Source organism: Lithobates pipiens, unplaced genomic scaffold (assembly GCF_037356315.1).
Source record: "Lithobates pipiens isolate NorthernLeopardFrog02 unplaced genomic scaffold, aLitPip1_a1.2 Scaffold_19, whole genome shotgun sequence".
NCBI lineage: Eukaryota > Metazoa > Chordata > Amphibia > Anura > Ranidae > Lithobates > Lithobates pipiens.
The window spans coordinates 511,471,568-511,497,452 of record NW_027507764.1 but is presented as its reverse complement, the minus strand read 5'-3'; the positions used below and the strand labels follow the sequence as shown (position 1 = coordinate 511,497,452).

Sequence of the window (25,885 nt, the reverse complement as noted above, 5' to 3'; positions counted from 1 at the left end):
TATGGGTGCTGTGATGCAACTCCCTGTTAGAAGGTGGCTACCTTCGTTCTTCATGGTCCCAATATATGTAGGAACATAGCCACCCTCTCTTGCACGCTCCTGAGATGGACTAGTGACTATGGGGTTTGTAGTATGCATAGAGCAGTCCACATGACAGCTGTTCCAAGCAAGCAAATGTGAGAGGGAAAAAAGAGGTTCACATGCTCACAGAGGATGTTTCCAGGAGGTAAAAACACACAGTAAGATATTATTTTGTGAAAAATAGATTACAGCCCCATTAACTAGTGGATGTGTATGGATTATTTTTGGAGAATAATGATATTGTTTAGTGTTACTTTAACATAACTAAATTGTAGATGCCACTTACTGCCTTAAAAGAGAATTTTTATATATTTTTTTTAGAGATCACACATATTTAGGTTGATGCAGCATTGGTGCGATGCTGCATCAGTCCCCCACCAGCTCTAAAGCCTCATACACACAATCAGATTTTCGGACGTCCATTTTTTTGTTGCATGCTAGTCTCATGTCAAAAGTGAAGAGGTTACTCACAATACGAAAATTCTCATATGACAGAATACAACTTGCATGTATTCTTTCGTTTCTGAGCATGCGTAGTCTTGCTGTTTTGATTTTTTTTCAGAAGAAATACATACTAATTAAACCAAAATCAGAGGTTGTGTTCATATCTGACCAAAATGTTATAGTCTGCATATCCAGCTTTTGTCATATGAAAAATTGGAATCGGCTGTCTAAAAGCACCGTACTAACGATCCGAAAATCGACAGATCAGTTGTCGGACGAAATTTTACTTCCAATTTTCGTATCGTGTGTACAGGCCTTTAGGCCGAGAACCGAGCGATCAAACACAGCTGATCTTTTGGTTCTCAGAGCTCCTCGAGCAGAGAGCTGGTGAGTGTCAGTCTCCGCTCTCTGCTCTGCCCCCCTGCGCTTACTGGAGCGCTGGGCTGTGGAGGGGGTGGGAGCGGCTGGCTCAGCCTCTCAGCGGCTCGCTCCTGGGTGGATCCCGACCATATGGGCGAAATAGTTCTCCAGCCTGGATCGACTCTGTGACATCAGCTGACAGCAGGCTTCGGCCTCTTTAGCTGCTGAAAACGGGGCACAGGAGTGCAGAATAAACTGCACTCCCGTGAACCACAGGAAAAGTATATCCAAACAAATTTTGGTTGTACTTAACTCAGGTCCTCAGCTGCACCCAGTCCTTCTTGTCCTCACTCCCCAGGGGTGGATCCAGGGGTGGGGGCAATTGCCCCCGAGAAATTAGATGCGGGTGAGTTAGTGGGCAGCTGAGAGAGCGGGTGGGTCAGACAGCTGAGCAGCTCGGCGGGCAGGTGATAGAGCGGGCGGCTCCACAGGCGGGAGCGACAGAGAGCATTATGATGAGTTGAACTATTTCATTTTATATAACAATGTAATAATATAAATAATGCGCTTCAATCATCCTGACACCATAACAACCATGGTGCCGGGATGATTGAAGCGCTAACACCAGCCATTTCTCCAATAAATTGCCCGCAAGAAAACTATTTTCTGCCAGTGCCCCTCCCAAGACTAGACTCTGGATCCGCCCCTGTCACTCCATAAGCCTCTGCTTGAATTTGTTAAAATTGGTAGTCGTGTATTTTTTTATTTAGCACATCCCGGTTAGGGACTGCAGATGAACTGGGATCCCCCACTCTTACACAGCCAAGCACACTACATTTTGACAAGCACCCAGAGTCAGAGAATAGTCTGTGACTTTGTTGTGTTATTTATTGAGGGTTAATAACTTGGATAGGGATGGGAGGTTATGGGGTGCCCATTTGACTTCAGGGTCCTATATAGACCGGTGCTCCAGATGATGTCGCCAATTCTCTTCGTCTACTAAATGAGGTTAAGTAATTAATGAATAATGTTTTGTATTTGATGTATATTTATGTATATTATTTGTATGTCTATTTACTGTTATTCAGGTTAATGTGATTTATTGAGATGTAATGTACGTATGTGGCTGTCTCTCAACTCAAGCTACCCCTCCCCCCTTTTTTTTCTCCTCTCTCCTGTATTGCACACATGGCCTTCTTCATTTCCTCTTTTTCTTGTATCCATTATTAGGTACAGCCTAGATATATTATTACCATCTTGCTGATCAGCATGTTCCATTCTCCTATTTTTGGGGGCTCTCGTCACCGTTGGTCCTGAGAGACCGTGGGTTGGGGGTCACATATAGGAGCCTTAGTGTGATAAAAGGTAAGAGGTTTATTTTGGAGTGTTTATTTGGGAAATTTAATTAAAAGTCCCAAGTTTAATTCAGTTAAATGACTTTATTAATATTTTAGATTTCATCAGATGGGTGCAACCCTCTAGATTCATCAATACATGCCAATATAATATTTCCTTGTGCCGTCCACCTGAGCTCCCAGTTTGTGTGCTTTCAACATAGTATATAGTGGGAGGTAGGTGTGATTCAGTTTTTGGAGCCTGCTCTGAACTTTTCTCTTATCTCTCTCTGTAAATTGATAAATATCTGATATATATTTGCAGGCATTTGTATACTATTGGAACCAGTTCCACTACATCCTTCTCTATGGGTGATCTGGCCCCCTATGGACTGGTTTTGGCTGGGGTCTTTTAGACTATCCAGGAGCATTTCCCAGTGGAATATACCCCCACGCCCCATTTTTTGGAGGTAGGGGGATTGTTTTGGGGTTATTCAGTGGGGTGTTTGTTTGATTTGTAAGAGACTTATATATGTGCAAGATTGTTTTCTGTGAAGTTTAGTTATCTTTGCATATTAATACTATTTTCTCTCTTCTTTATGTAGCGCCCTGCTCCTGATGGGCAGACGCTATAAGTGACAATTTAGATTTTTGTCTGAGCTGTAGTTTAACTGGATTGTGTTAAATTTCTAGTTTCTGTTCCAGTTCAGCTGGGTTGTGTAGTTTTCCACTTGGCCATGGGTGGCGCTCTCATCATTGGCCAGTGTTGGAAATTACAACGGGTTGAATGTATTGAGTATCTCTGCCCAGAAACAGTCAGTGAGAGTGGTTTTACCCACTGTGCATTCTGTGAGAGGGTATGTAACAGACAGACACTGTGGTCCGGGGTGGTACTCTGACCTGATGGCCCTCCTGGCCTAAGGTGTACCCTGGACATTGAACTGTCTTGGGCCGGCTGGCCCGAGGGTTCGTTACTGAAGTTTCTTCTGTCAATAAAAGCATCTCCAAAAAGAAAGTAAGTGTTTGGAGCCGAAATCTGTGAGCCACTATTTAATGGGACCTCTATGATGGACACGGTGGAACGGTGAGGTGACAGTATGCCCAATTAAATACCAGTAGCTCCTTCGGGGGTTAGTGCTACATGTATACACACCTAGAGCTGAGTGAACTGTGTTTTTTTATATTTGCTAAATAAATCTGTACGTCCTTTGTTCTGAAGAAGCCACATCGGTGAAATATGTCAACAAAATTGGGACGTGAAATGAATATGTACTTGATTACAGTATTTCTCTGTCAATGTTGGGTTATGTGCGTATACACCTATGGCAATGAATAATGCTGTAGTCTTTATACTTTTATAAAAAAAAAAATCAATAAATCATTTGTATTTTTTTTTATATAGTAGATTTGAGTAGTTTCTTTAGAATTTTTGTACCGGTAAAGTCCCATATTGCCAAAAACTTTCCTATTTTCTAAAATTAGGGATGTTGGTACCATACTTTTACTTAGTAGTTTGGAGCTGATTTTTATCCATATCTTTGACTACACCTATATACAGTCTCCTTCACTTTCCTTCTGCACAATTGCTTGCTCCAGCTGAATCACACTGATTTATCTAACAGGCTCCCAGTCAGATTAGCAATAGGCCATTATAGGCAGGAACTCGCAGCCCCCTTTTTTGTTGTACACAATTGTAGGGAAAGAGCATGTAACTTCTCCTCTGTTGCCACTGATCCCAGCATCACATGCAGGGTGCCTGATGCACTGGATTTTAGAAGCAAGTGATTAGAGCCAGAGGCTCTAATTGGCTTAAAAGAAGGGTGGGCTCGAAGGTACTGTGCCCTGAGCCCACCTGGTTGTGTGACAATAGCGAATTAATATTCACTATTGAGCAACCGACTGACCTACTAACCGGGGGAGGGGTGTTTAACAGGCGGTTTCTAAAAATGAAGCACCAGCCGCCACTGCTTCGGGGGCACTGCCCACCCGACTGGCTGCAGCTGCCCCTTTCACCAGTCCACTCAACTGTCTCTTCACCAGTCCACCTGGATGACTCTCTGGGGATCTCTAGAGAAAGGCTAAAGACTTAAGCACACCACTGTCTTCAAGGGAGACTGGCTGCATGTGGCAGTCTCCCCCTTTTGTTATTTTCCACAGTGTTGCTTTATTCACTCTGTCCTCTCTCTTGCTCCTGTGCTTCCAGGAAAAACTTCCAGTGTGTTCTGGCAGGATCCTCCCAGCACCCGAGCTCCGGCCCAAGGCCGGACAACCCCCCCCCCCCCAGATTAGGGGGCAGCCCTGAGGACCGCGACAACCTCCTCAACACTGTATCTTCATCTTCCACCCAACTGCTGGCTGGCATGTCTATTTATGGAATGATCTCAGCCCCTTGCCAACCTACCTCTGAGGCCCATAAATATATAAATATTCAAGGCAGTTCCTCCTAACCTCCACCCTCTGGAGGCACCAGAGAGCTGCCAGGACAAGTCACCCAGCCCCTTTACCCAGATTCAAGAGACTTATTTTACCATGAGCCAGTAAATGTACCTGTACTCCTAGCACACACTAGAGGGTGCTACATTTAGTTTTATGTTTTCTTGTTTGTTTTTTTTAACAAATAGATAGTGACTCTTTATTTAAAAAACAAAACAAAACAATCAGCCTGCCTGTTCAGGGTGATGTGACAGCGGGGTTAATTTACTAAAGGCAAATAGACTGTTCATTTTGAAAGGGTAGTTGCACTTTGCAGTGGGATTTTCCCCAGAGTTTCGGGAATTAGGTGAAGCTCTATGACTTCCATCATATACTCATGAGCAAGGCAAACATGCTGTTTTTTTCCTTGCACGTTATTGGGTATTCTTTATAAAGTGAAATGTCACTAAGCTCTGGGGAAAGTTCCTTTGAGAAAGTACAACTTCGTCTGCAAAGTGAACAGCCTATTTGCTGTTAGTAAATCAATCCCTCTGCCTCCCAATAGCCAACCCACCCAGCAAGGTATAATCACTGATCACTGCTCCCTCACCACCTCCAGCTGGGGTGGAGGACATGGCCTCCCCTGTGTAATGGTGCTTGGGCTATGCAACCAATCACCAGACACAAAGACTGTTAATTATGGTGGAAAGTAAGGTCATTTTTCTGTCTAAGCACAGACACCATCCAGCATTAGAGCTTACGCAAGGTGAACTCCTGCTGAAGGGATTTGCCAAAGGAGTGTAGATTGGTGAACAGACCTTGATGGAGGGCAGGCTTTCAGGAGACACCTTAACTGTCTCTTTAACTATGTAGCCCTGCAACAGCAAGGTTGACCTAAAAGTTTACTAGAGTTTCTGCTGACTGTCCAGGAAACACACCAAAAATCTGCAGCAGTTTCTTCTGGCACTGGAATCTCAGTGATTCATGCAACAAAGGTTCCTGGTGAAGGACAAGATGAGTAGACAGCAGAACAGGGGTTAGTGTATGAATTTAGCATGTTAGGTTAGTGATTGGCTAATTGACTGTTGTAGAGTTTCCACTACTTCCTATCTGGTGAAAAAGTTGTCCCCAACCTATTCACCAGACAGGGGTTAAGTGTTACACTATACTGTATTGTCATAATTTGTGGCTACCTGACTACCGCATCTACCTATATGGCCAAGAATATGTGGAAACCCATCCAAATTATCGGGTTTAGAAATTTCTAGTGAAGGCTACTGTAAATGCTACAGAATACAAAGACAGTTTAAACAACTGCGTGCCCCCAACCTTGTTGCAAGAGTTCGGAGAAGGCTGTTTCCTGTTCCAGCATGACAGTGCCTCGGTGCACAAAGCCAACTCCACAAAGACATGGTTTCAACACTACCCTCTAGACTAGAGGAACCTGAGTGGCCTACACAGAGCCTCAGACCTATGATACCTTTTGGAATAGGCACAGTGCATCAGTACCTAACCTTACAAATGCTCCTTTGGCTGAATGGGCACCAATTCCCATAGAAACACTCCAAAAATGTGTGTAAAGTCTTCCCAGAAGCATGGAGGGTTGTAATATCTGCAAAGGGAAGCGAGTAGGCAAGCTCATATTAAAGGCCATTATTTTGGAAAGGGATGTCCAATAAGCTTGTACTGTATATGTGGGATGGTCAGGTGTCCACAAATTTTTCATTTTATTTTATAAGCAGTGCTGGAGTGTTAACTGTTGGAGCATTAGCTGTTAAATGGAAAAAGTGGGATGTATTAAAGCCCACTGAGAATGTGTGTCCCTGCTGTTGACTTTCATTTATTTATTATAGATAGTTCTATAACACCGTCAATTTATGCAGTGCTTTACATATATATTATTCATCCACATCAGTCCCTGCCCTCAAGGAGCTTATAATCTAAGGTCCCTAACTCGCATACATACTAGGCCCAGTTTAGATAGGAGCCAATTAACCTGGGCCTAGTATGTATGTGAGTCTCTGGCATGTGGGAGGAAACCGGAATTCTCAGAGGAAACCTACACAGGCATAGGGAGAACATGCAAACTCCAGGCAGGTATTGCCATGGTTGGGATTCAAACCAACGACCCCATTGCTGCTAAGCAGAAATGCTATACCATATGAGTATAGAATAGCCAATACCCTAGAAGATTCATCCAAAAAAAATCTCACGTTTTTCATAATGACCAATAGAATAAAAACTATACCTGATTCATCAATTGCTTATGGGCCAGTAATGTCAAAGTGGAAATCACCTCTACTAATCTGTATCAGATGCCTCCATGGACTATGACTGTGCTCACAAAATTCATCAGACACTTGTCCAAATATTTCCCTAGAGTGCAGCACCCTAGGCCCAATCTAGGCTCACAGACCCGGGTGCAGGTCCTGTGTCAATGGTAGGCCCACCACATCTGCAAAACTACAGCTGCTGCATACGTCTACCATTGCATGTTCCATTTTAGTTCTTTGTGAAAGCTGATATCCTACAGGAGAAGGCTGGAGATGCTCAGAGGTAAAAAGAATGGATGAAAGAAGATTTCACTCACTCTGTCTATGATTTCCAGGTCTTTCTGACGAAGGGCTCTTTGTTTCACCTTTAGGTTGTCAGGATCAGACAGTGAAGGGAGAAGAAGACATGATGTGCCCAGAAGAAATGCAGTCCAGAGTGACAACATCTTAGGAGAAGAGTAAGTCCGGGAGCTTGGAAGAAGTTTGCAGGCTCAGTGCTCAGTGGAGCTGTCTTCAGAGCAGTGAATGGATGGAGTGAGGGGGGAGAGGGCTGCAGCTGAATCACACACTGTCTGCTTCTACTGAAGGACTGTGTGTTATTACATCTATGGCTAGTCAGCCTCTGGGGGATATAGGAATGTTCAACTCTTCAATCTGAACTCCTCACCATGTGCAAGCGCAAAGGACCAACAAACCTTTTATTGTCATTTACATCACAGCAGGATGTGCAAACAGAGTTACTATAAAATGCTTGCATCTTTCCAATATTATTTCAGAGGTCACAATAAAGGAAAATTATCTACAGGGGTGGTGGTGTTCCGTTCCCTGCTAAATGGCTGATGAGCTTGTTTGAGAAATGGAGGTTGATACTGGTGAATGCAGCTCTCATGTATGTTCTAAATAAACACCACTCAGTAGAGTAACCGAAACGCATAGCCAACCTCATCCCCCTTCCCGATGCTTCTGATTAATGTATACATGATAGATACAGTCTTAGTGCACAAGCATTGTCAGAACATATGGGTAACGCCTTAATTTAATAACTTAACAAAGACTTAAGAAATTGAAAGTACACATCAAATCCCGACCGCCAAGAACGCGGTGACGTACAACAAAACTAGAAAAAGGAAGTTCAATAGCCAGTAGCCAATAGCTTCTGTCTCGTAGTTGAATCTGAGCATGCGTGAGTTTTTGCGCGACGCAATTGCATACACACGAACGCATTTTTGAATAGGAACTTTTTCTGACCAAAAAATTGAGAACATGCTCTCAATCTTTTGCTGGCCGAAATGCGTGTACGCGGCATACGATCTGACTAGGCTGTAGGATTGGGGCCATTTGGGCGATTAATGCTTTAATTTATGTTCGGTCATTGACATGCTGCAGAGGAAACCAGTTCACTATCTGGACCACTTCTGTATTTATAAGTTGCAATGGCTTAAAGTCAAACACTATTTAATTCATTTTTAACCACTTCAGCCCCGGAAGGATTTGCCCCCTTAAGGACCAGAGCATTTTTTACAATATGGCACTGCACTGTTTTAACTGGTAATTGCACGGTCATGCAATGCTGTACCCAAACAAAATTTGCATTCTTTTTTTCCCACAAATAGAGCTTTCTTTTGGTGGTATTTGTTTTTTTTTTTTTTTTTTTATTCAAGAAAAAGGAACAGTACATAACAAAACATTATATATACCATGGAAAAAGGTGTATATGGTACATATGACTGGTTATAATAGCAATTACAACATTTTGAACAACCTTGGGAAGGATAACAATCAAACCCTTGTTACTAATCATCCTGATGGCTATTATAAAGCTAGAGGAGGGTAAGTGGGTCTCGTTGTGTAGTGACTGGGTACCTGATAGGGCAGCGGGTCAGTTGGACAACCCATGGGTAACTGATGAAAAAATATGAGTTGTTACCATTGTTGAAGCAGATACCTAAGGAAACCGGTATGGTATAATAATTTATGATAAGCTTAGATGACTGTATCTAATATGTTTTGCATAGGTTGTTGTCTGAAGCTATAACTGGTGTGTGTGTCCAGCACACCACCAAGATTTTTAAAAGAGGGGGGGAGGGGTGGGGGGAATAAAGAAAGGGGAAAAATCAGAGGGGGAGTGGGAAACTGCCAGGTGCCATAGTAGGTGTATATTATAAATAGAGTGAAAGGAATATCCCATTTGAGGATGTGTCTCGGCATCGTAAACCTATAGAAGGTATAGAGGTCAAAGTAATTATGTCGATCGGTCATTCTTTTGAGTTGGGCAGGTGGCCGCATTACCAATACTAGATTGTGTCTTGGGGGGGGTCTAGTAAATAGCCGATAATTATCTCAATTGTGAAATCTTCGTTTGTATTTGTAAGGTGTTCGTCTTCTAGATTCCCCTGGATAGCCTAGGCTGGAGTGGCTCAATGGAGGTCCCAATCGCCGGCGGTTAATCAATACACATACACTCCTGGGTACGTGGTGAAAGATTACAAGGTTTAATGGGAGAGTGGACCGTCTTTTATGTGGTACTACACAAAGCCCTGCCCTGTGAGGGGCCAATCGGGTGATTTACACATACATAGACAATTTTCTTAACTCATGACATTAGTTCTTTCCTGAAATGTAAGTCAAAGGTTAATACAATCTCCTGACAGTTATTTTGCCCTTTCAGCATCTGCTGACTGACCATATTCTTGCGTAACCAGTCCTTATCTAGCTTCGTGCCTCTCAACAATGTACAGAGAAGAAAACACAGGCAGATATTTTCCTGAGATATCAATATCTTGCATAGACCCTCTGGAGAGACATGCAGACATGCAGATATCTGTCATCTAGTCACGCTATTTTGTACATAGTATGTCACGTACGTCAGTATGCTTGTGTCTTAATTCTGAAGCTATTGAGAAATGCAAACCCAAGCATATTAGTCTTTATATCTTTGGTAATTTCAATAGGTATCCCCTTATAATCCTCCCTTTGATCATTCTGTGATTTACATAATGATCATTCCTTTTCTAATTTAGTAGCACAGGCTTCATACTCCGAACCCTCGTGCTCTTGGTTTTTATACCATACCGTTGGATCTTTAACAATGGAAGTGAGTTTCAGATCCTCCGGAGCGGCCGTGTTTCCCTTTTAATAGACCTAAGTCTTCTGGATGATATATACAGTTGGCTATAAACCATGTGGGCAGGAATACAAGTAGTACCAGACTACCCCAAAGGCATACAGCCTTCCCTGACACTGAAGGTAAAAACATTTCTACAAGTTCTTATGCTTGTCCTTCTTCCTCGCTATCGTGTAAGGTTTCAAGGGTTAATTGTCCAATGCCTTCCTGAATCTCTTGCAGTTCCGGTAGCTGTTCGGGTGGGTCGGGTTCTCCTTCAATAGGTGGGGGGTCGGGAGTTGTGGGAAGCGGTGGGCACTTTTTCAGCCTGCTGGCGTGGATCCAGGTGTTTCCTTGGTCAGTCAGGACCGCAGTTCTGGACACCTTTTCAACCTTCCAAGGTCCAGAGTAGATTGGTCCGATCCTCTTTTTGTGGGCCAGTTGCTTGACTAGCACTTGATCTCCTGGGATGAAGGGGTGTGTTGGCTCTGTGGAGAGAGGAGAGAAGGTGACAGAAACTTGTTCGTTCGTTTCATGAAGCATACTTACCAGGTTTTTCACGTACATTTCCTGTTGGGAATAAATGTCAATATCAGTGTCTTGGTCTAATGGGGGTAATTCTATGTTTGCGGGGACTCCCATCAAAATTTCAAAAGGTGAAAGTTTCATTCTGGCGTGGGGTGCCGTCCTAATCTGGAATAGCACAGAAGGGAGGTGATCAAGCCATCCCTTCATTGTGCCCCCTGTGGCCTTTTTCAATTTATCCTTTATATTTCTATTCATTCTTTCCACTACCCCTGCGCTTTGAGGGTGATAGGGGATGTGTAGTTTCCATTGCAGCCCTAACAATTTAGCCACAGCCTGGGTAACGGAGGAGCTGAATGCAGGTCCCCTATCTGACCAAATAGATGTTGGTATGCCAAACCTACAAATCCAGTTATTCAGCAAGCATTTTGCTGCTATATTGGCTGTCTCACCTGCACAGGGAGTGGCTTCAACCCAGCCTGAAAATTTATCAACGACAACGCACAGGAATTTTAGGTTCCCCTTTTGTTTTGGCATGTGTGTGAAGTCTACTTGTAAATCTGTAAGGGGACCTATTGGTGGGGGTAGATGACCATGTAGGCCATGCCGTTTGCCCTGCACATTGTTTTGAGCACAGGTAAGGCAACTTGTGGTCAGGAGTTTGACTTGTTTGTTCAAGGCGTTTGTGCAGAAAGATTTGGTGTACATAGTGGCTAAAGGGACGGCACCTATGTGTCCTGGACCATGAAGGTAGGAGAGAATTAGAATATTGCTTGCCTCAGGTATTCCCAATATCTTCCCCTCTTTTGACCACAGACCCTCTGGGTCTTTGGTCAAGCCAGCCTTCACCCAATACAAGACATCTTCCTCAGTGGCTAATGATTGCATTTGTGCCACTACAGATTTAAAGTTAGGACAGGTGAAATGATCCTTAAAGTACATGGACGTGGGGGTGGGCTCCTGGGTGGAGGACTGGGCTGCCTTTTTCGCTTCTCGGTCAGCTAAGGCATTTCCCTTGGAAAGTCTGCTATTATCTGAAGAATGTGCTTTTACTTTAATTATTGCCACCTCTTTTGGGAGCAAAATAGCCCGAAGAAGTGCCTGAATCTGGGTAGCATTGGAAATAGGTTTATTATCTGCTGTTTTAAAACCTCTTTTAGCCCATATTACTCCGAAGTCATGCACCACCCCAAATGCATATCTACTGTCTGTGTAAATGTTCACCTTCTTATCTGTAAATAAAATGCAGGCCCTGGTGAGGGCTTCTAGTTCAGCCACCTGAGCCGAAGAGGGGGGCAGTGGTTTGGCTTCTAATACCTTGTTTGGCAACTGGACTATTGCATATCCTGTTTGGAAGGTGGAATCGGAGGGACGGGAGCAACTACCGTCCACAAAAACATCGTCTGCATTGGTAATCGGTACGTCGGTGAGGTCTGGTCTTGGTGATGTGATAGACTCCACTCGTGTTATACAGTCATGAAACTGGTCTGGGTCTCGTGGTAGGCGTAACATGGAGTGCAAGAGACGGACGGCAGGGTTGTTGGCGGGAACATATTTGAGAGACAGATTGTCTGTGTTCATGAGGGAAATCTCATATCCACTGAGTCTTTGTGAGGTCATGTGTTGGGTGTTCATGTTCTGTATGAGGTGGGTGACAGAATGTGTGGTGTAAAGCGTCATCGGGTGTCCCAAGACCATCTTGTTGGCATCTTGTACGGCCATAGCACAGGCGGCTAAATTCTGAAGGCATGATGGCATGCCTTGAACCTGAAGGGGGAGTTTTTTAGATAGGTAGGAGACAGGGCGGTAGCCTGTTCCATGCTGTTGTGTCAAAACCGCGGCAAAAGAGGTCCCCGAGACTACACAGTATAGTTGAAAAGCTTTACCATAGTCTACCAACCCCAGGGCGGGTGCACATGACAAACTGTTCAATAGGGCCTGGAAGGCCTTAAGCCGTTCCTCTGTCCAATCAACCTGCCTAGGGGCTGTTGAGGCGGTGGCCTCTCTTAGTATACCATCATAATGAGAACAGTCGGGGATCCACTGGCGGCAATATACCACAGCGCCCAAGAATGAGAGCAGGGCTGCCTTGTCTTTTGGGGGGCTCAGAGCTTGTAGGGTTGCGGCGCGTTTGGGGGAGACCATCCTTGTCCCCCTTTTTAGTATGCACCCCAAGTATTCCACTTGTGGCATACATCACTGTATCTTCTTTCTGGATGCTAAATGCCCGATGTGGGCTAGATGGTTCAACAGAGATGTGGAATCGACCGCACAATCTTCAGCAGTGCGACTGCACAAGAGCAAGTCATCCACATACTGTATTAGCACCGACCCTCGCTCAGGCGTCCAAGATTTGACAGTCTCATTGAGTACCATAGAGAAGGCAGCAGGACTATCAACATACCCCTGAGGCAGGCGTGTCCAGGTTAACTGACCCGTCAACTGGCCCTCCGTCCAGGAGAAGGCAAACATAGGCTGGGCCTCTTCCGCAATGGGAATGCTAAAGAAGGCATTTGCTAAATCAATCACTGTGTAGCATAGAGAATGTGCCGGTATACATGAGAAAATAAAAGTGATGTCTGAGACTAGGGGTGGGAGGGGAATCACTTGTTTGTTTACTGCTCTGAGGTCTTGGACGAGTCTCCACTCGCCACTGGCCTTCTTTACAGGGTAAATGGGTGTGTTCCAGGGGCTAATGATTGGTTTTAGGATACCTTTAGATATGTAATCATTAATTTGAGGGGAGATGCCTTTGACTTTCTCTGGGGGTAGGGGATACTGTTTTTGATATTGTATCCCCGCATCTGATCGCATTTGGGGTGCATATGGTGTGCAATTAATAAAGCCCACACTACCTTTGTTTTCTGCCCAAATTGTGTGATGGTCAAGGGAAGAAGGTATCATTAGAAAGAAACTCCTGTGTGCATGTCTTTTTGGGCTGTGTAAGTCACAAAGAGGGGAACTTGCAGTGAGGGAGCCGTCTTTGTCAAACTTAATGGTAATGTTCAACTGGGATAATAAATCTCTGCCCATTAGGGACACTGGACAGGAAGTCAGGACAGCGAAACTCTGCATACATAGCTCTAGTCCATCCGGGGTAGAGACTGGTAAAGGCGGGGTGACGGAATGAGTAACCGATGTCCCATTTATTCCAATAGAGTGTCCCTCAGTACACAGTGGTGTGTCATACCTCTCATCATTTAATGAGCTAAAAGTGGCACCTGAATCAAGCAGGAAACACACTATGTGGTTGTCTACGCGTAATATAACTTGTGGTAGACTCTTCCATGATAGGTTGTGGCACACCAGACTGAGGGAAGGGACATACTCTAGGCATCCCTATTGGGGGTGTGTTTGTCGGGTAGACGGCCACTGCATGGGGATTCGAGGGGGAGGTCTGTTAGAGGTTGGGGTGTAGGGTGGCTGTGCAAGCGCATGGTTTTGAGATGGTGTTTGGGGAGGTGGCGGGTATTGGGGGTACCTTGTAGTGTGAGGGGGGGGGGGCGATTAGCAGCGTTGTACCCCCTTCCCCTGCCCCTCGGATAGCTTGCCCTCTGTCTATATGGGCACTGTGATTTCCAATGTCCCTGTTCCCCACAATTAAAACATCCTTGGTCAGGTGGGTAGGGCTGCATGGTCATGAGGTGCGGTGGTGAGGATGAGGTTTCAGGTGTGACTAGGGTTTGTGTTTGTGTCAAGGAGGGCAAAATTCCCCCTTTTTGTTCAAAGACCCCTGAAGTCTCTCTGGACCCAGCGTCCTTCATGAATTCATCTGGTGCTTGCTCCGCCCATTTGGGGTTTGTGAATTTGAGCAATTGCGTCACTTTGGGATCGCCTCCCGACATGATGGTAGTAGTAAATAATTGTGGTGTGGCCCCATCTACAGCTTTCCATAGGGAGTATACTCTGTTACAGTAATCATAGAATTTCTCTTTAGGTCCCTGCTTGGCTAGGATCAGTTCTTGGAGTGCAGATGACCCTTTGTATAATTTGGACCAATGACCTCCCATGCCTTTCCAAAAGGATATCCAATCCTTATTGATCTGGATATGGGTTGCCCATAGGTCGTCTACAGGGGCTTCTTCTGGGCTGTCTGGGTCTACAATGCTAAGAATACCTTTTATGTCATCTTTGTCAAGCCCTGTGCCTGCACTATATTTTGCCAGAAAGGTACCTGCATCTCGTGGATACTTCTTGGGATTGGGACATAGTTCTTTTATTTTGGAGAGCGTACCCAAAGGTAATGGTATATGCACTTCGGTGTCCCCTATGGTCATCAAAGGTGCTTTGAATGAGGCCCCTACTACTTCTTTCTCAGTTTCCTCTTCTATGGATAATGTCCCTTTTTTACTAATTGGACCTGACTCCTCAGTTTTGGGAATAGGTGTCTCTTTTGTATGGCTTCTTGTAGTGGTGGGGGGCAGCGATATAATCCTATCCTGCGCTTCTTTTAACATTTCCTCCTTCTTCCCTAATTGCCTTCTTAACTTTTCTAGTTCCTTTGTTAAGTCCTCCATCCTATGTTCCTCTCTCTCTTTTGCCTCCTGGAATTCCTTCTCCCTTTCTTCCAAGTCTTTCTGATACATTTCTAACATTATTTTCCTATCCACTTGTACCTTTTCTGCCTCATTGAGGGCTATTTCTTTTTGTTTTAGTTCTTCCATAAGTGTTTCTAACTCAGTTCTCCTTTTCCCTATTCTCTCTTCTTCTTCCTTTTTCTTCTCTTCAAACTCTTTTATTTTTTCCTCTAATTCCTGCTTTTCGGGACTACCCACTTCTTCTTGTCCTGTAACTTCCTCCTGTCTCCCCTCTTCCTCTCTGCCCCTACTTACTTGTTCCCATTGGGCCACTTGTTGTGGTGTTGCTGTGGTGTGTGCTATGGCGGCTAGGACTACAGGATCCAGTGAAGGATATAGTTGAAGGTATGGACCTGGCGTCCCATCCTCGTTTTTTACCATAACATAAGGTGGGGGTGGACATTGAGGCGGGGGAGGGGGGGTGAAGGGGGTGCAGGGGCTTCAGCCATAGTACTGGGTCCTATATTTGGAGTAAGCTTTGTAGTTTTATTAATATGCTTCTTTTTATATTTGTGTAGACATTTATCCCATGCATGGTAACAATCTTTCATATATTGAATATTTTCCCACTTCCCTGGAGGGTACGAATTTTTGTGGATTTGGCATATTTTACTTACTTCCTGCCAGTCTTCCTCAGTACAAGGACCATATGGCCCTGGGTCATGTATCCCCAATTGCTGACACCTTTCTCGGACTTGTGTCCAAAATGGTTCTACCTGGGGGCCAGGGATCATATTACTGACAAATTCATAGGGTGATGGGGTGGCCATGGCTTGGGTTGCTGCAGAATTCCCCATCTAGTAGTCTGGGCAGTGTGTCTAGTGGCAGGACACAGGTGATAACACCCGGTTTGTTCAACAATCCGGTCTCTGGTCTGGGAGTAGGATCCCTGATCTTTTTGGGGCAGATGGACTTATATAAAACTATGAAGATTTACCCTTAATATACGATGAAGGGTAAATCTTTCCTGGTGGCGGGATATACCCCTCTTACACCAAGTCTGCAAGAGAAGCCTGTAGGTCTAGTGGTCAAAAGAATCTACCTTTCATAAATGCTAAGAAAAAGTAAACCTAGCGTGCAGCGTGAACAGGCGGGTGCTACCTCACTACAATCTGGTTCTTAATACTCTGTATTCATTTAACAACATTTGGGTTTATTCAAACAGATATCCACTCTATATAATTATATCTTATACAACGTTAATACTCTATATACTTACGCTTGCACCTAAAGAGAAACAGACATATTTTTATGGTTTAGGATTTCAGTTTTAAAACTTTACATGTACATTATCAAGTAATCACATCATGATGCATTTCATTATTTATAGTGCTCTTTAAAAGTTCTCAAGTGGGCGTCCATTTAGCCAATCCTTATGTCACGGGCGTATATGATACCTCCCGTGTTAGAATATAATCATGAATATCTCTCTTAGTTTATAGTCGGACCAACCTAGTCAGACTCCTCAGTACCTGCGAACCCTTTTCACCCCCCAAGGGACCAGCCTAGTCCGTTGCGAAGGCACAGTTTATATATATATATATATATACAATTAAATTTCTTATAATGGTTGTTTGGACAGGTCAAGCATAAACGCCAATTACCATAAAAAGAGGTAAAGGTGTAAATGACTTACCTGTGCAAACACACCCCACTCCTGGTACCAAAAACTGTAAGGTGTTCGTCTTCTAGATTCCCCTGGATAGCCTAGGCTGGAGTGGCTCAATGGAGGTCCCAATCGCCGGCGGTTAATCAATACACATACACTCCTGGGTACGTGGTGAAAGATTACAAGGTTTAATGGGAGAGTGGACCGTCTTTTATGTGGTACTACACAAAGCCCTGCCCTGTGAGGGGCCAATCGGGTGATTTACACATACATAGACAATTTTCTTAACTCATGACATTAGTTCTTTCCTGAAATGTAAGTCAAAGGTTAATACAATCTCCTGACAGTTATTTTGCCCTTTCAGCATCTGCTGACTGACCATATTCTTGCGTAACCAGTCCTTATCTAGCTTCGTGCCTCTCAACAATGTACAGAGAAGAAAACACAGGCAGATATTTTCCTGAGATATCAATATCTTGCATAGACCCTCTGGAGAGACATGCAGACATGCAGATATCTGTCATCTAGTCACGCTATTTTGTACATAGTATGTCACGTACGCCAGTATGCTTGTGTCTTAATTCTGAAGCTATTGAGAAATGCAAACCCAAGCATATTAGTCTTTATATCTTTGGTAATTTCAATAGGTATCCCCTTATAGTATTCATCAGTTAATTTAAAGTGTATCCAGCAAGCCCATAGGGTAGTGAATTTTTGAGGTGAGTTGTGTGAGATTGCTATGAGTTCTTCCATTTCTGCAATCTTGTTAACTCTCATAAACCAATCCCTTATGGATGGAATTCTTGGGGAGCCCCAAAGAGGGGGTATACACAATTTTGCAGCATTAACGAGCATCATGGCCAATGATTTAAAGTAGGGTAAGTTTCCGGAGATATGGAGATGGAGAAGGAATTGGGCAGGTGAGAATTCGAGTTCGTATGTGGTAATTTTTGAGATCAGCTTGTGTACTTGAAGCCAGAATGATTGTATGTACGGGCATGACCACCAGATATGGAGGAGTGTCCCCCGTTCCCCTTGGCATCTCCAACATTTGTCTGACTGGGATGTGTTGAATCTGCTTAAAAGGTAAGGGGTGCGGTACCAACGTGAAATTATTTTAAAGTTTGTCTCTTGGGTGGAGACGTTTATAGATCCTCTATGAGTGTTTCGGTATATTATGTCCCAAGAGTCTTTTGTTAACTCTAAACTCAGATCTCTTGCCCAGTTTTCACAGGCCCTGCCTTCGTTGGATTGGACGTTCCACCAGAACATATTCTGTATTTTGGATATAATATGACGTTGTGATTCACTACTTAGACACATATTTTCGAACTCAGTCAACTCGTCAGAGAGATCTGATTGATTGTTGACACTATCAGTAAAGTGTTTGAGTTGCCAATAGGAAAGGGGAGTAAGTTTGTGTGCTTGCCACGTCTCAACTAGCAGTTCCCGGGGTAGTAGTTGACCTCTCCTGACTATGTGATGCAATCTTATACCTATAGTTGGTTGCGAATGTGTAAACGGGTGGCGATCCATACCAGGTGGGAAGTGTGGATTAGAGAGGACTGGCGAGAGTGGGCCTGGGTTTTTGGAGAGGTGAAATAGGCGATTGGTTTGTTTAAAGCATTTCAGTGTGGCGCTTATTGTGTGATTCTTAAGGTTTTCTGGTAGAAGTTCGTACTTGGTCCAGGGGAACCCGGCTATAGGGTGGTCAGAGAATGCATTTTCTAAAGCTATCCAGTCCTTTGATTTTTGATTCGTGTGCCAGTCTATAACACATTGTAACTGACAAGCCCAGTAGTAGTGTTGAATGTCTGGTAAACCAATTCCCCCTTTGGTTTTTGGTTTAATCAGCTGTGTATAACTGATTCTGGGCTGTTTGAGATTCCAACTGAATTCTCTACAAATTTTGGAAATGTTATTTAGAAAGGGCTTAGGGAGTTGGATGGGGATTGTTTGTAAGAGGTATAGAATGCGTGGTAAGATGTTCATTTTTACTATTGCCGCTCTACCGAACCATGAGAAGTGGGCCTTGTTCCATTTTGTAAGATCCTCTTTGAAGGTTTTTAGTAATGGGAGATAGTTTTTTTGAAAGATATCAGATAAATTAGCGGGTAATTGGATCCCCAGGTAAGTCAAAGCGTCTGATTTCCAGATGAATGGGAAGTTTTGCTTACTGAGGGCTACTTGTGGGTCTGGTAGTGAGATATTTAGGGCATGCGATTTAGCGAAGTTAATTTTAAGGTGGGCTATGTATTGGAAAATAGCAAAGTCTTTTAAGAGGTTGGGGATCGTAATCAGTGGGTTGGACAAAAAAAGGAGGATGTCGTCCGCAAAAGCGGCCACTTTGTAACTTTTCTGTGCTATGGATATTCCATGTATATCGGGATTGTCTCTCAGTCTGCGTAAGAAGGGTTCAAGTGTAAGAATAAATAGGATGGGGGATAGGGGACAGCCTTGACACATACCGTTGTTAATATTGAAGGCCTCTGACAGGGTGCCATTTACTCGGACTCTCGCCTTGGGGTTAATATATAGGGATAGAATAAGGCTTATAATGCGATCCCCAAAGCCAAAAGTTCTTAAAACCGCTTCAAGATAGTCCCAGGCTAGCCTGTCAAAGGCCTTCTCCGCGTCTAAAGATAGGAAGAATCCCGGGGTTTTAGTGGAAGAGAGCCAGTGATGAATATTGATAGCTTTAAGGGTATTATCCCTGGCTTCTCTCCCAGGGATAAATCCCACCTGGTCCGTTGATATGAGCATAGGAATTAAGGGGAGAATCCTATTGGCTATAATTTTTGCGAAACACAACACAAATGTGTGCATCTAATAGGGAGTTAGAGATTGTGTTAGGTTTTGCTAATAGGTTAAAAGCTTTCAGGAACGGCGATGTTAGAAGGTTTGAGAAGGATTTGTAATATGTCAGACAGAATCCATCTGGGCCGGGGCTTTTGCCTGTTTTCATATTTTTAAGGGCCATGAGATACTCACTTTCTGTTATTGGGCCATCTATTAATTTAGCTTGCTCAGGGGAAATAGGAGTAGGGCAATTGTGTTGGAGGAAATCAGCAATTATATCTCCCCGGCTCCTGCTGTCTTTGTGTGGTTTGAGTTGAGGGGGGAGGTTATAAAGGTCCTCGTAATAACGAGCAAAATGGCTCACTATTTCCTCACTACTAGTAATAGATGTTGTCGCAGACTATCTTAGTTTATGGACTGTGTTGTTTGCTTTTTTTGTTTGTACAGCCTTAGCCAGTAGCTTACCACTTTTATTGCTATGCTCATAAAATAGTTTTTGGGATAGGATAAAAGTTTTCCTGTTTTTTTTCCCTAATTCTTCTCTGAGAAGATTACGGGCTTGCTCCAGTTCTTGTAGGAAATCTTGGGCTAGGGTAAGTTTGTGTATGCGTTCTAATTTGCGAATGCGGTCTAGCAGTGCATTCGTGCTATCCTGTTGTACACGTTTGCGATGAGACGCAAGTTTTATTAGCTCTCCCCTGACCACACATTTGTGGGCCTCCCACTGCATCAAATGCGACGTATCCGGAGTATCGTTTGTTACAAAGAAATCCTGAATGGTCTTCATGACCGTGTTCAGGTATAGCTCATTTGTTATAAGAGATGCGTCTAGTCTCCAAATTTTAGATCTCTGTGTGTACTCTGGAAGTTCCAGAGTAACAGTGATTGGGTTGTGATCAGATAGGAAAGCCGGTTCAATTGTAGCCTCTGATAGCAGTGGTAGGTCCCTTTGTGTTAAAAAGAGGTAATCAATTCTAGAATGACGGTTGTGTGGTACAGAATAGAAGGTGAAATCTCTTACTCTGGGGTGAAGTGTGCGCCAGGAATCATGGAGGAGGAGATCCTGAAGCTGGGTTTTAATTTGTTTAAGGGCTCTAAACGGGATTGAGGACGTTCCAGATGAGGCATCCTCCAACGGGTTAAGAGCTACGTTAAAGTCGCCGCCAAGCAGGAGGACGCCTGACTTGAAAGAAGCTAGGGACATAGCAATCTCACGAAAAAAGCTAACCTGCTTTGAGTTCGGGCTGTATATATTAGCTATCGTAATAGGATTATTCCAAATGGTACCTTTGATAAAGGCGTAGCGGGCATTTACGTCAATTAGTGAGTCAGTGATGTCTAAGGGTATGCGTTTTGAAATCAGAATAGAGACCCCCTTGGTTTTCGCGACTGGATTCGTTGCATGGTAGGATGTCGGGAACTCTTTATTTGAAAATTTGGGTACTTGTTCAGATTTGAAATGTGTCTCCTGGAGAAGGATGACATCCGCTTTAAGTTTTTTCATATGTGTCAGGAGTTGTGATCTTTTTTCGGGGATGTTCAACCCTTTTGCATTGAGAGATATTATTTTCAGCTTGTTCTTGATGGAGGTTGTTTTTGTCATAGGCATTCTGGCACGTGTTATAAAATGCTTATAGTGTGTCAAGTAATTTATATGTGTTTCGTCTAGCTGGTTTAGAGAGAGAAAAATGAGAGGGGATGGGGGAGGGCGGGGGTGGGTAGGTATAAAAAGGGCAAATAATTTGCTTTATAGATATTAAAGGGGAATGTGGAGGGGGAATGTGGATAAGACCGACTGCAAGGATAGTCCCGCTATCCAGCCTTGAAGGAGTTGTCTCCTGTCGGGGGGAGTCAGCACAGCTTTGAGGACTGTACTGTTGTTGGGAGCGGTAGGACTAGTGAAGATGGGATTAGGATATATAAGTGATAGATGTAGAAATAGCAATCCGTAGCTACTCAGAGGGTCATTACAGGCAATGAGAAATTTAAGGGGACTAACATATTCATTAAAGGGGGATACATACATACATGGGGGGATATTAAGGCACTTTGTAAGTCACAGGTTTTTAATGTGTATAAGTTGCGCTTGATTTAGAAAAGGGTGGAAGGCTAGCATTCAGGAAAGAAGATAGCGTCTAGGTCCAAATTTTGATGGACTCTAAAGGGATACCCCTATACCGATGCAAAATTAAGATCATGAACAAAGAAATATTACAACTGAATGGAGATATATAAAATACAGTACCGTCTTGAAATATATGCGTATACGTATAACTTTTATAATGAACAGACACCACTTATAAAGAAGAAGGAACTCAACTAGAAGAACCAAGAGATTCAAAGAAGTTCAAAGTCCACAGTCAGAAGTATTAAACAGAATAGCTAAACATCTTGAATGGTATACCCTGTCACCCCAGCCTCCAGCATCATGTAGTGGCTACTCAAACGGGAGGACAACCGAAAGTATTACCGTCTCGTATACGGGAGATGGATGGGTATAGATTGTGTCCTGCTAAGTGTCTGGGTGACAGGACATACCTCTAGGGACATATGTTCTTCAGGATATCTCAGAAATGGAACATGTCATTTGTAGAGGTAACCGGCTAACAATATTTGCAGGTAAAACCCGGTGTTCCAGGAACTCTTTTGTACTGCTATACAGGGATGCGCTATTTCCCTGCGTGTGTAGGGTGCAATAAAAAAAAAAAAAGGGGGGGGGGGGATACAGCAGTTTGATTTTGTACTCCAACTAAATAGTCTTAACCCCCTTTTAATAGGCCGCACCTTCCTGGCTTGTAGTATCGAGTGTAAGAGTTCCAATTCTGCGGGGAAAACAGATTTTGAGTTGCGACAGATCAAGCTGTTTCAGTCTGGTCCAAGTCACATTATTGGAGTAATCTAATGCATTGGACAAGATAAGGAGAGATTTGACACTCCCCTGGCCCGTTTAGCGGTAGAGGCTTTGGAAGAAGGGCGTTTCGTGTCCAATAACAGAGAAGTCATCTCTGAATGTGTATACGTAGAGAGTGTAGGATTTCTCCAGTTTGAGGAGATACTGTTATAGCACGTGTGTCAAAATGGAGCTTGACATACCTTAAGCTCGGGGTAAACTCAGCTGAATGCAAGAGGTAACTAGGTTCAGTCTTTCCTAGCCTTTCTGTGCACCGGGGAGGCCGGGACACTACCTTCTCTCGGAGAGCGTCGGTTCGCTGGTGCAGGCGATACGCGGTTGGAGAGCCTTCGACGTCTGGACGCTGAAGGGTTGTCACGGTGTTGTATCTCCATTATTTCTTCACGTTGCGGAGCGTCAGAGCGTGTTTCGTAGTGCCAATCTGGGATAACGATTGGCGGAATACCCAAATTTTCACAGAATGTGGTAGCGTCTCCAGGGTGTCTTATGTACGCAAATCGTCCTCCAGAACCCGCCTGTAGGCAAAAGGGGAACTTCCACCTATAGGGGACATTTCTCTCCCTCAGGACGTCTAAAATCGGGCGCAAAGCTCTTCTCTTCTGCAAGGTGATTTGAGATAGGTCTTGATATAAGTTGATTTCTGCCCCTTGAAACAAAATATGTCTTCTGAGCCTGGCTTGTTGCATGATGTCTTCCTTCAATCTGAAGTTAGTGATACAGCCGATGACATCTCTTGGAGGGTCCGTGTCTCTGCCTCTGGGTCACAGAGCCCTATGAAGCCGTTCCATATCTATAGGAAAATCAAGGGGACGACCCAGGAGGTCATTGAAAATGCTTAACACTGCTTGGGGCAGGTGTTCAGAATCAATCGCTTCAGGAAGACCTCTGATTCTAATGTTGTGTCGACGGCCCCTGTTGTCCAAATCTTCGATGTGCCTTTGCATATTTTGCATTTGGACATATTGTGAGTTCAGAGAGCTCTGTGCAGCAGTGATGGCCACTTCATGGCAATCAGTCATATCCTCCACTTCCTCAAGGCGACCAGCCACAGCATGCAGGTCTAATCTGAGCTCAGAGATTGCTGCAGACAGTGTGTTTTTAATATCAGCAGCCACTGCTGAGGTCCTCTAAGCTCAGGCTGCTTCTAGGAGAGGGCGGTGTGTCACTTGTACGAGCGCCTGTGTGCCTCGTGGGGCTGCAGCTTACCTCTCTGGAGGCCTGAGATGTCGGAACGGGCTCCCGAGAACGGGACCGAAAAATCTCCGGAATGCTGCCGGTCAGCTGTGCTTCGTGGCGCCGCGGGGAGCGCGAACGAGTGGCGGTATGTTCTTTGTCCGTTTTCCCCATGATGGGCGAGTGTGTGTCCCGCTAATGTAGTTGAAGGACCTCGGAGTAGCGGACGAGAGAGTTCAAGCAGCCATCTTCCGCCGGGTCCAGACCACGCCCCCTGGTGGTATTTGACCATCTCTGCGGTTTTTATTTTTTTGCAATATAAATTAAAAAAAGACCCAAAACTTTTGGAAAAAAATGATATTTTCTATTTTTTGTTATAAAAAAAAATACAATAAACTAAATTTTAGTAATACATTTAGGCCAAAATGCATTCAGCCACATATCTTGGGTAAAAAAAAAAAAATTCAATAGGCATATATTTATTGGTTTATGCAAAAGTTATAGTGTCCATAAACTTGGGCACATTTTCTGGAATTTACGCAGCTTTTAGTTTATGACTGCCTTTATAATTACTTGAGGTGCTACAATGGAAGGGCAGAACCCCCCCCCAAATGACCCCATTTTGGAAAGTAGACACACCAAGGAATTTGCTGAGAGGCTTGTAGAGCACATTAAATATTTTATTTGTTGTCACAATTGATTGAAAATGACCAAAAAATGGCACGTTTAATATTTAGCAAATTTCGCTTTTTGTCACAAAGTTTTGAAAATTGAAAAAATAAAAAAAATACATTTTCCTTTCCTTTCTTAATTTTCCAAAACAAATGAGAGCTGCAAGATATTCACCATGCCTCTTAGCAAATACCTTGGAGTGTCTACTTTCCAAAATAGGGTCATTTGAGGTGTTTTGTGCTATCTCTGCATTTCACGGCCTCCGAAACTGTCATTGGTAGTGAGGAAGTGAAATCACCATTTTACGTCCTTAGAAATCCTGAAGGCAGTGATTGGTTTTCGGGGTCCTGTACGCAGCTAGGCTCCCAAAAAGTCCCACACATGTGGTATCCTCGTACTCGGGAAGTAGATAAATGTATTTTGGGGTATAATTTCACATATAACCATGGCATGTTCAAGCAACATATCATTTAGTGATAACTTTGTGCAAAAAAAAAAAAAATGTTTGTCATGTTCCCAAAATTTGTGGCAAAATATAAAATATTCCATGGACTCAACATGCCTCTCAGCAAATAGCTTGGGGTGTCTACTTTCCAAAATGGGGTCATTTGGAGGGGTTTGTGCTATCTTGGCATTTCAGGGCCTCCGAAACTGTGATAGGTAGTGAGGAGTGAAATGAAAAATTTACGCCCTTAGAAATCCTGAAGGCGGTGATTTGTTTTTGGGGTCTTGTACGCGACTAGGATCCCAAAAAGTCTCACACATGTGGTCTCTCCATACTCAGAAGCAGCTGAATTTATTTTAGGGTGTAATTTCACATATACCCATGGCATGTGTGAGCAATATATAATTTAGTGGCAACCTTGTGTAAAAAAACAAAAAAAATAAAAAATAAAAAAAAGTTGTAATTTTCCCCGAAACTTGTGGCAAAACATAATATATTGCAGGGGCTCAACATACCTATCAGCAAATATCTTGGGGTGTCTACTTTCCAAAAAGGGGTCATTTGTGTTTTTTTGAACTGTCCTGGCATTTTATGCACAACATAAGAAGCATATGCCACACATCACCCACTCTTCTAACCACTTGAAGACAAAGCTCTTTCTGACACTTTTTGTTTACGTGAAATTTTTTTAAAGCAAAGGCCCTACAGATTAAAATGGCGGGTGTTGCAATTTATTTTGCCATAGTATTTGCACAGCGATTTTTCAAACACATTTTGTTTGGAAAAAAAAAACACTTTTTAAAATTTGAATGCACTAAAACACACTATATTGCGTAAATGTTTGGTAAAATATAAAAGATGATCTTATGCTGAGTACATAGATACCAAACATGACATCCTTTAAAATTGCGCACAACTGTGCAGCTACGACAAACTACCTACATTTTTAAAAGCCTTTACAGGTTACCACTTTAGATTTACAGAGGAGGTCTACTGCTAAAATTACTGCCCTCAATCTGAGATTCGCAGTGATACCTAACATGAATGGTACAATTTCTGTTTACATATGACACGAGACTGACCCTTGCATTCACCTTTGCGCACGGGGGGGGACGGGTGCTTTTTTAAAATTATTTATTTATTTAGCTTTTTTTATTTTATTTCTAC

General features: G+C 43.5%; 1 protein-coding gene and 1 long non-coding RNA gene across 2 annotated transcripts in view; both read right to left on the bottom strand.

Moving 5' to 3' along the window:
- The window catches only part of CTHRC1 (collagen triple helix repeat containing 1), a 43,599-nt gene extending 36,111 nt beyond the window's left edge, over window positions 1-7,488 (bottom strand). The window contains exon 1 of the mRNA XM_077493143.1: window positions 7,222-7,488. Within this exon, the coding sequence (XP_077349269.1) occupies window positions 7,222-7,350 (129 nt within the window). The 5' untranslated portion in view covers window positions 7,351-7,488. The remainder of the gene's footprint in view (window positions 1-7,221) is intronic.
- Window positions 7,489-9,373: 1,885 nt separating this feature from the next.
- LOC143997498 (uncharacterized) lies at window positions 9,374-17,064 on the bottom strand. Its single transcript, XR_013277694.1, has 2 exons — window positions 16,746-17,064; window positions 9,374-10,495 (listed from the first exon to the last, which is right to left on the bottom strand). It is a non-coding gene; the product is annotated as an uncharacterized LOC143997498 (long non-coding RNA).
- Between the last annotated feature and the right edge of the window lie 8,821 nt (window positions 17,065-25,885).